This window comes from Anastrepha obliqua, chromosome 2 (genome assembly GCF_027943255.1).
Source record: "Anastrepha obliqua isolate idAnaObli1 chromosome 2, idAnaObli1_1.0, whole genome shotgun sequence".
NCBI classification, from domain to species: Eukaryota; Metazoa; Arthropoda; class Insecta; order Diptera; family Tephritidae; genus Anastrepha; species Anastrepha obliqua.
In genome coordinates, this window is record NC_072893.1 from 47521324 (window position 1) to 47532620 (window position 11297).

At 37.3% G+C, this 11297-nt stretch overlaps 1 protein-coding gene across 1 annotated transcript; it reads left to right on the top strand.

The window, feature by feature from the left end:
- Positions 1-48: 48 nt before the first annotated feature.
- Positions 49-11261, top strand: LOC129238957 (chronophin). Its single transcript, XM_054874205.1, has 6 exons — positions 49-123; positions 4793-4928; positions 5005-5168; positions 5295-5429; positions 5497-5704; positions 10879-11261. Exons 1-6 carry the CDS (start codon positions 100-102, stop codon positions 11184-11186), a joined length of 975 nt encoding a protein of 324 aa, XP_054730180.1. The 5' UTR covers positions 49-99; the 3' UTR covers positions 11187-11261.
- The last annotated feature ends 36 nt before the right edge of the window (positions 11262-11297 follow it).

Here is an 11297-nt window from a genome sequence, read left to right on the forward strand (position 1 = left end):
GAATAACTTAACGCTATTTAACTCAAAAGTGGAGGAGGTGTGACTGAATACATTTGAATAGATTGCGATCTTAAAGTGCGGAAAACGTTGAAGGAAAGCATGGAGCAACAAGTAAATAGCGAGGTATGCGGTAGCTGCTATACAATTTATATTTTGAGTGGCACACTAGAATGTTTCGAAGATTGTTTAGAAGGATTTTACTGCATGAATATCCTTTGTGTACTTTAAAGATATGTGAAATTTTTAAAAATAAAAGTGCCGTGAGTTAATTGCTCAACATATCGCTCATTTGCTGCAAGATAATCCAAAAACATCATAATCCAAAACACTAAAATTTCCCGAAATGTCTACTATTATGTCCCTCTAAGTAAAAGTAAAGACATATTTTCATCTAAAGAGATACTGTTAATTGATATCGCGATGCATTTTTTACACAGCGTAAACAAAGGTGGACATTTCTGCGTAGTTATCAAAAAAAAAAGTCCAGCAAATGAGCGATACGAAGTGAAAACTAGTGGAATGTATATCAGATTCTAATATTTTTACACGGTGGCGCAAAATTAATCATCCAATTTTTTTTCGAACAACTTTTTCACAAAATAAAACAAATGATTTTGAGAGTTGGTGGTCATTTCTGCGTAGCTGTAAAAAAAAAATCCTGAAAATGAGCGATACAAAGTGAAATACTGTTGAAATGTTTATCAAATTCTTATATTTCTAGAAGGTGGCGCAAAATTAATCATCCAATTTGTTTTCAAATAACTTTTTCACAAAATAAAACATATAATTTTGAGTGATAGAAATATCTATTTTGACCTTTACGCGCTCCATTGCGTGTCTGTTTGCAGCCCACTAGTTTACATATATCAGATGTGATTGACGTACGACGCCATTTGCAAAAATTTTAAGTTGTCCGATAGGGTGATTAATTTTGCACCACCTTGTATAAACAACTCGAGAAAGCAAAACCCAGTCGCTAATAACAAACTGTTACAACAAAAAAGAACAAACAGAAGCCGTTAATAATTTGAGTAAAGCTCGACAAGTGGTCCAGCCCATGATAAATTATTAATTTTGCGCCACCTTGTATGATGAAACTGTGTATATGGCCGCCACATCCCAATGTTACTGTATTTGGCTGTTCCAGTCGTACTGTTATATAAAGTTGGCTCTTACACCCTTTAATGGGTGTTTTTGCCGAGCTCCTCCTGCTATTTGTGTGTGTGCCTTGATAATTTTTCCACAAATAGAGGGACTTCGAACGGCAAATAATTTTTTATGGGCAAGTTTATCGTGGCAGAAATACAGTCGCCCCTGCCAAGGGGCAACCGTTATTAGAAACCACTTTTCCTATCATTTGGTGTTGCATGCACGGAGAATCGAGCGCTAGGCTACAGCATGTAGAAGGATAGATAGGTTCCTGATAGTCCCAAGTTCGTTTATTCTATGGGAGGCCTGCCAAGAAAATTTGGGTTTTATTAGAGAATAAGTAGGCAGGTAGAAATGACAGTCGGTCTCTAAACCAACTCACTTAGACTATTGCCGGTCCATTGCGATACCACAACAGCAGTTTATCTGCTACTCCTCGCTAAACTATATTTAAGTGCGAACCCATTGACCCGGCTGACATTTATATACCTAAGGACATCAGTATCATTCAAGAACGATGAGTCGAAGTATCTAAACCTAATAACATGCCGGAGTAACAGAGAAGATGTCTGACATACGCTTCCTTCTCCTCATTCATGCAGCTTCTGCATAGGGGAAACCAATCTTTGAGCATGTCGGCCTAGGAGACAGAGGCCTGTTGATCAAAGCAACTAGCACAGATACGTTTTTCCTTGATCGACTAAATAGCGCCTTTGAGCTCCTAACGCTCGATTCTGGTGAAATTCTTTTTGTAGCGATAAACGTCAGACTATCAACCCGTCTCGTGTTGGCTTAAGGGGGGGGTAACGTTAATTCATGGAAAAAAAGGTTAAAATTAATTCATCAAATCTTTTACTACATAAAACTATAGCATTTGAAGTATATTTTGTGAAATTTTCATCCAAAAATATTTAAAAATACGGCAATGGCAGAAATTATTCGGACGCATCTCAAAAAAAGTAGTTTTGCGGTGCCCCTCATAACTCGGTGTTAAATCATCTGAAATCAAAAAACCAAAGTTATTTCGTTAGATAATCGTTTTCTCCGGGTAACGCCGAGAGGGTTTTTTAAAATTAAAAATTTTTCGATTTTTGGGAACACGTTAAAGTCAAAAACACGATTTTCGCGTAAAAAATCGGTGAATTAGTTACCGTAAAAACAAAAGTATCAACAAATTCGAAAAAAACTCTTCGGCGTTACCTTGTAAAACAACTACAGAAAAAGTGTTATAAATTTCAAAAGGATCGGTGCAGTAGTTTCAAAGTTATGAGGGGCACCGACTTTGAAAACGTAAGTTGTGGGAAAAACGCTTTAACGCTAACGCTAAACGCGGTTGAGCCAGGTAGGTATCAACACTTACATGGCTGTATCTTTGTAAGTTTTGCTCCGATTCATCTAAAATTTTCACAGAATATTCTTGAAAAGTTCTTCATTTAAAAAATTAAATAAAAAAAAAAAATGCAAAAAAAAAATTTAAAAACGTTACCCCTGCCTTAAGTGGCAATGCTACTTGCACCACGCAGTTTGTAGGTTAAGAGGGGTAAACCTATAATATCCATACCAAGAGGGTGGAGTTCATTCTTAATTCAAGAATTCAAGGACTTGGCTTCACTTGTTGTGTCCAACTGGCGCCGGTTAGCATGAGAAAGAAACAACTGACGCGCTTTGTTAATCTCGGCCAAAATTGCGTAAGCGGTTATCGCGCCAATCAAGAAAAAGAAGAAGAAGAACTTCTAAATTTCATATATGAATATTCCTAGAAATATTTTGTCATAATGTCTTTATTTTTAAATACCTTTTGCCCGTATTTATAGAATATAAGTGTGTGGGAGGCGGCCGCCGTGGCTGAATGGGTTGGTGCGTGACTACCATTCGTAATTCAGAGAGAGAACGTCGGTTCGAATCTCGGTGTAAGATCAAAAATTAAGAAAAAGTTTTTTCTAATAGCGGTCGCCCCTCGGCAAGTAATGGCAAAACTTTCGAGTGTATTTCTGCCATGAAAAAGCTCCTCATAAAAAAAAAATATTTGCCGTTCGGAGTCGGCTTGATACTGTAGGTCCCTCCATTTGTGGAACAACATCAAGACGCACACCACAAATAGGAGGAGGAGCTCGGCCAAACACCCAAAAAGGGTGTACGCGCCAATTATATATAATATATATATATATATATATATATATATAAGTGTAAGGGACAGGTTACCCAAGACTATATGCTCTTTCGATGTTTTTAGGGCTGAGCAGATAACATGTTTAGAGTGGAGTAAATTGTGGGAGCGCTCCCATTTTCTTAGTGTAACATTGTATGAATTTTGTAGCTGCTGTAATACCATAGAACATTCCTCTTAAACTTGTTTGGGAGTGCTGTTGAAGTGACAGTCTATGAGCGGTTATAAATACGGGTTGCACCGGTAACAAACTAACGACTGTCGGGGAAAGAAATTAGCCGCCTTTACGTTTGGTTTCCCTCATTTCTTCTAACACTTCCGATTTTGATTTACCATTCAGAATGAGCGCTCTACAAATAGATGGCCATTTGTTTCGAGAAGCATTGAGCAAGAACACATTTTCGTCGGATCTGGTTTGCCTTGAATGACGCAAACAGTCAAGATTTTTAAAGTATCTCAACTACATTTTTTTGGGACAATTAACACAAGCATCTTTCACTACAACCATGTCAGTCAGAGGGATTTCTTTTGATTGTGGGCCGGCAAGTTTTGTAAAAATGTTTGCAAAGAAAAGATGATCAAGTGCGAAGCTCCAGTTTTCTATGTCTCCTTAAGAAAATTAATTTTATTTACTTTTCAGTCGGATGGAGTATTCCTTTATTTATAATCAACGATTGTAAAGTAGAGTGTTCAAAATATTATGTTTTTAGATCCTGAGGTTCAGCTGTACCAAAAATCAGTATAATAAATTGTTGTCCATACCCTAAACCAAGCTTTAGTAGGATCGTACTAACAAACTCCTCTTCTTCTTTAACCTAGTCTTATCCTATTTCGGGTCGGCTCTCTTTGTGTAAAATCTCAGGTCACGCGGTCCTGGACCGTGTCTTTGATGAAGTTTCTGCATCGAATGTCGTTTTCAGCGCTGTTTTCCAGGTTTTGGTGGCCTGCCTGGCCCACTTTTCGCTACCTCCATCTGCAACACTTGCCTCACTGCGTGCTCCTCTGGTTTTCTCATTAACTGACCTACCAGCGTAGGTGATTTTCCTGCAGCTTAGTGCTGATTGGAGCAATTTTATTGCTACGCATTTCTGCCGCGTGCAGTTTCAGCTCTAGTTTATATGGCACAGCCCGGATAGTACCAACAAACAAACCAAGTTATATAGATATCTGTTAATACACATCCCAAACGCAACGCAGCTTGGCGGATGCATATTTTATAAAAGGTTCCTTTACTTAATTGCCCAAGTGGGTCCCTTTGATGGCATGTTTTTACCCTAACCCATCAAATATTTGGAATAAGAGCTAAATCAGTAAACAAATTTTAAATAATCAGACTCCAGTGCCATCTAGGGGCACCTAGTGAGTATAAGTAAAATGTAGATTAGATTACTAACTGAAAAGTTCTTAGCCTGACAATCGAAAATGCCCTTCATTCACCGTAAAAACACGTTTATTTATTTGTTCACATACTTTTAGAAATCCGATACTGAAGTGAACTCGATATTAAACGATCTACAACTTCCAAAGAAGTTCAAATACCTCAATGAACTCACCTTCCAAGAGAAACGAGACTTCCTCGACTCCTTCGATGTAATATTTTGCGATTGTGATGGTAAGTCGCCTGTAGTCTCTTATTTATTTTTCTGAAATCCATATTAAAAATACAAACACTTCGCTCACATCGCTAGGCGTCATTTGGGAGTCACTGCACGATGTGTTGCCCGGCGCGCCGGAAGCGATCGATTATCTCAAGCAACAGGGAAAGCAAGTCATCTTTGTCACAAACAATAGCATAATACCCATTGAAGTGCAGTTAAGAAAATTTCAAAAATGCGGTCTTGACGTGAAAAAGGTAATTGAAAGCATTTAGAAAAATGTGTTTATGGTAGCTCTTGCGCCGGCAATTATTATCAAAATATGTTATTATTATATTTACATAATTTTAATTAATTTCCCATTACTTCCACCGCCTAAACAGTGCGATATTGTGCATCCAGCACAAACCATATGCGATCACTTGAAGTCCATACAATTCGATGGTCTTATCTTTTGTCTCACTTCGACCGCTTTTAAGTCATTGCTGAGTGACGAGGGCTTCAACGTAGTGGATGAGGTGAGTAATCTGTATGCCTAGCCATAAAATATGTGCATATGAATGTACCTACAATATTTACTTGCAGTGCGTCACTTTCATTGAAAGTCTGGACGATTTGCGTGCTGCCATCTACAGCGATGACCCAGTGAAAGCAGTGATTATTGATGTCGATTTTAATCTTTCAGCGTCAAAATTAATGCGTGCACATTGGCATTTGAAAAAAAATCCAGAATGTCTGTTTATTGGCGGTGCAGCCGATACGCTAATCACACTGGACGGAAAAGATGTTATAGGTAAATATAGGAGTAATTTAAATGATAAATAAATTAATGTAGGCCAGTTAATAAGTTCTGCGAAATGAGTCTAATTGAAAGGCCTTAAGTTCTGTAAGTTTATTTTGCTTGAAAAGGTCGTAGATTCTGAGTGTAAAATACGAGCGATTGACCCAAAGAAATTTAGCCAGCGTTCTCTCGGTAGTCTGATCTAGGCTATCGAAATTAAGTATAGCCGACCAGAAATTTTACACGGCAAAGACTTCCACTTTGAAAACTTTTGCGGCTAATTTTTTATGTTGTTACAATAAATAACTCGCCCATATTCCAAGCGTATGCCTCTGTTATTGCAATCTGTTCACTGTCTTTTTGAGAAACACCATTCAGGCGTCAGATAGTTAGGCTGTTTTGAGAACTGTAAACAAAATGAAATCAAGCCCCAAACTGCATACCCTATGATCTGAAAGTACCGGGAATGTTTAAGGGGTTTCCTCGGGTAAAAAAAGCCTATTTTAAATATATTTTTTTTCTATGTAAAAAATTATTTATTTAATTCAAACTTTTTTCTGTCTTATAGATACATATTTAAAGAATAATTTCTGAAATTTTCAAAAAAAAAAATTAAAACTCCTCCATTGTGACGGCATTTCCGGTCACCCCTCAAAAAAGGTGCGTCCGCGTTGTCAGCTTAACTCCTGACAGGATCATCAAAAATGAAAAAACAAAAATAAGTGTTTTAGTTAAGACCATAAACTCGTGCTTGAACGAAGGAAAGAAAAAAAGTACAAATTGAAATTTTGGCAGACATTTTTCCAAAAAAATGAAAATTTCGGTCAAATTTGCTTGACATTTTGTTTTTTTTAAATAGTTGTAATTGAAAAAAAAAATCCTTCGTTCAAGCACGAGTAAATTGTATCTCGAACAGCTGGGTAAAATTTCATCAAGATCGGTTGAATAGTTTTCGAGAACATTTGATAACCGACTTTGAAAACACGGTTCCGAGAAAAACGTGTTTAAAGTTTTGAGTAACAGTAAAAGTGGCTTGGAGCGCACACATTTCAAACGCTGTATCTCCGAAATAATTATTCGGATCGACTTGAAAATTTAGGATAATATTCTTGAGATGTTTCAACCCGCGAAACCCATGTAACCCCTTAAGTAAAACTAAACAGAGTTAAATTTCAGGCAAATGTATTTCATCTCCTTCAAAATACATATGACTCGTCTGAAGCAACATACATGTGCCAATATTTAATCCAGTCCTCCTTGCATCCCTGGTCGGCTGACGAAGGGATGGTCTTCAACTCCTTCGTCGTATTCTCATTGATCTCCTCTATCGACTAAAATCTCCTTCCATGAAGAGGTAACTTCAACTTGGGAAACAAAAAATAATCGCACGGGGCCATATTAGGTGAATACGGTGCTTGCACGATGGTATTTACTTGGTGTTTGGTCAAATAATCCAGCACAATTTGGGCTCGGTGCGATGACGCGTTATCATCATGCAAAATCCAAGAATTGTTTGCCCACATTTCCGGTCAACCAGGCAGACACTAATGATCCGATGGCGCTAAAAAAAGACAGATATGTGTCTTACAGTTCTACCGACATAAGAAAAAAATATGGACCGGTTCCCACGTGCGCGGTTCGTTTGAATTAAACATTCCCGGTACTTTCTGATCATAGGGTATGTAAGCCACGTTGTTCTCGCACCCACCAACCAACCTAACGTTGTTCCTAAGCTTTTTTACCAAACTAAACGTGGATCACAAGCCTTATTTCGTGCCAGCAATGAGCACATGACAGAATTTTGGAAAAAGTATTGCCAGATACTTATAGTTTTTTGGTTAAAGAGCTCCTGAAAGGCTTTTGATACTCATTCGTTAGGGTCTAAGAACTTTTACTGATTTCAGGGCAGCCACCGTGGTGCGTGACTATCACTCTGAAATGCGCAAATTGGAATCTCCATGCATGAAACACCAAATGATAGAGAAAGTTTGTCTAATAGCGGTCGCCGCGTGGAAGGCATGTGTGTATTTGCCTCCTCATAAAATATCTTTTGCCGTTCGAATTTGGCTTAAAACTGTTGACCCCTCCATTTGTGGAACAACACCAAGACGCACACCACAAATTGGAGGAGAAGCTCGGCCAAAAATCAAATAAAGGGTGTATACATAAATATAATACATGCAAACACTATGACAAGTTTTGATTGTTTTTGTTTTTAATTATTTCCTTTTTTTGCACTTTTTATACTTCGCACATAGTTTTTAAATTCAACAAATTTTCCTTAGAATTACAAACTCTCTAGTGAAACTTTTTAGAAAAAATTTGCAGTTTAATATTATAAAGGGTGTTTTTTTAGAGGTTAGGTTTTCAAGATGAAATAAAACGTATATAATTTAATGTTATGGCCAAGAATTTAGCTTTATTATAAAGATAAGGGTTTGCCATTATGTTTTAAAAATGATTTCGGGCAAGTGGCCGCCGCGGCTGGCTCGAATAAATTCCAGCCGAGAGGCCCAATTTTCGACCACTTTTTGCACCAATAACGCGCCGAATATTCTCTTCCAAGACGTCAATCGTCTCGGGCTTATCTGCGTAGACAAGCGACTTCACATAGCCCCACAAGAAATAGTCCAGCGGTGTTATATCGCACGATCTTGGAGGCCACGCCACAGGTCCACGGCGCGAGATAATGCGCTCACCAAAAGTTTCCTTCAATAAATCGATTGTTGCGTTGGCTGTATGGCATGTAGCGCCGTCTTGTTGGAACCAAAGGTCGTCCACATCAACATCGTCCAAATTCATTATGAAATGGCAAACCAAACTGAGCATAAATCAAGTGACAGCTGTCAAAAAGACCATCTACGAAAACCTAACCTCTAAAAAAACACCCTTTATAACACAAGTTTAAAGCGGCTCATTGATTTTTGATATTTTTTTGATTAATTTCTTTTTTGTTAACAGTTTTATATATTCTCGTCCACCTAACGAATGCTCGAAATTTTTTTATATGGTAAAATACCGTCAAAAAATGTTCAAAAATAAATAAATAGAAAAAAATATTCAATAGTCGCACTGCTATTATTTTGACCGCAACTGTGCATATATGTATGCATATACAGTCGTATCTCGTTAATTGGAAATTCGGGGGTCTCTTAAAATATTACCAATTAAGGAGTGTTAAGATAATAAAAAGTTCGAAATTTTTGGGAGAAAATAAATAAAACTTCGAATTATCAAGGGTTTTTATTTAACTGCTAATGTTTTACATTTTCATAATGTGAATTAATTAATCTTTGAACTCATTCATACGGGCTTGCTTCGAAGCACATTGCTCCTGCTCAGACTTTTCAATAATTTTTTTAAGGAGAAAAAGTGCCTGATATGCTGTTTCATCAGTTTCGTTTTGTAGACAAAAGCTTTGTAAGTTATCGAATGAGGCTCTTGCTACCTTAACTGACACCTCTGCCAAAGATTCTGATGTATCGTCTTCATCTTCATCGTTGCTTTTTCATTCGTATCTGTCGCAAATAAGATTTCGCCATCGGTTAGTGATCTTGAGACAGCAACATCTTCATCCACTTGAACATAGTCAGAAAAACTCACACCGCTGATGTCAACTACTGGTACCATTAATGGTTCTTCATCATCCATAATTTTTGCGAATTGTCCTGACTCATATTTAATACAAATTTTTAATCTGTATACCAACGAAGCGATTCGTGCGGAGGCGTGCGTCAAAATGTGCCTATGTTTTATGCGTAACACGCAACTACGCACAGTAAAGGTGTTTTCAGGGGAGTCCCAAAATACAAAGTTCTTACTAACACACCAAGAAACGCTAAAAAAAAACACTTTTTTCATGAATTTATTGTAGCGAAACGGTTCAAGTCAGTTTATTAAAAGTTGTTGCATATTATAAAGTAACATTTCAAGAATATTTGATAAAATTTTCATGTAAAAATATTGCAAAATGAGCGAATGAGAGCACATTTACGTAGACGTCTTTTCAAAAATACATTTTGCAGTAGTCAGCATATCTCAGCGTAGAATCATCTGAAATCAAAAAAATCGAATAATTTAGTTAAAGTATGAGTTAAACTTCCCCCCAACGTTTATTTTGACGATTTATTTTCATTTTCAGCCATTTGGTAGTCGTTTGAAGTAAAAAGTGATTTTTGACGAAAAAATGCCGCCATTTTGTAGGTGTAAAACCACCTTAATAGAAAAAAAATGGCGAAAAAAAACGTTGGGGGGAGGTTTTTTATATGTAAAATATGTGTGCAAAATTTCAAAAGGATCGGTTGAGTAGTTTTCAAATGCCAATGACTACGCACTTTAAAAAAAAAGGTTCGAGAAAACCGCGTTTAAAGTTTGTAACGGACTACGCGCGCAACTGCTGCGTCTCGGCAGATGTTTGAGGCGGCTCGGCTTTATGCTCTATAACTTAAAAAGTTTTGCTCGGATTGACCTAAAATTTTAACACGGTATTTTTGAAATGTTTTACTACAATAACAAGCAAAAAAACAATCGATTTTTATCCCCCCCCCCCCCCCCCCCCCCCCCCCCTTAAAAAATTAAGTTATTTCTTTCTATGCCTTTGAAGAACTTAACATCCTAAATTATTTAGGAAAACAAGGTGATTTTATGAGATCTGCGATTTTATAAGATCGCATCGAAGTTTGTTGTTGTTGGTCTGTAATGCGCAAGAGCAGGGTATAAGATCATAATGGCAGTAAGGGCAAGAAGCAGATAAGCTTCATAGCGGAGAGTAGTGCCACTACATTGATATTTCATATTCCAAAACTCTTCTGTACGATAGCAAAACCATACATTAAGAAGACCCTTCGGAATATATTGTACAAATGAGAATCGCCGTTCAAAAAGATACGAGTATGTATGTGTTTCAATGACTACCTATTACGGTTAATTTTCCAATCAAACAAATTATGAAGGACGCTTGGACTTATGCATAGCGGGCCCACACACTTTTGCTGGGTACAACTGCACTACTTCCCAATGAATCCAATATTTCTTCGGTTTTGACAGCCGGCGTTTAAGACACATTTTCCTAAAATGTGCTTGCTAGAGTTGACTTGCTTAGCTGCATATCTCCTGTAATTTTTAACTCTAACCCTTTTCTCTTAAAAAATTAGAGACAAATACTAAACATTCTGCTATTTTTTTAGGTCCTGGCCCCTATATTTCAGTGGTTGAGAACACATCAAGGCGCCAGGCATTAATTTTGGGCAAGCCCGGCGTAGCCTTGCGCGATGCCTTGATGCAAAAACAGCACCTCAAAGATCCGCAACGTGGACTATTTATCGGCGACAGTCTTGTGACGGATGTGCGCTTCGGTAAAATGTGTGGTTTTCAAACTTTATTGGTACTCAGCGGCAGCTCAACGCGAGCGGATTTGCAATCAAAGTTACCGGAAATGGAAACTCCAGACTATGTGATTGACTGCCTGGCCGATTTGAATGGATTATTTACATAAAAGATATTAATTAAAATCTTACCTTTTGTTATATTATTTTTTTGTTTTTGTTGAATAAAATACTTTTTATTGCAAGATTTGTGCATTGAATATTGTGTACAACAAATAAAA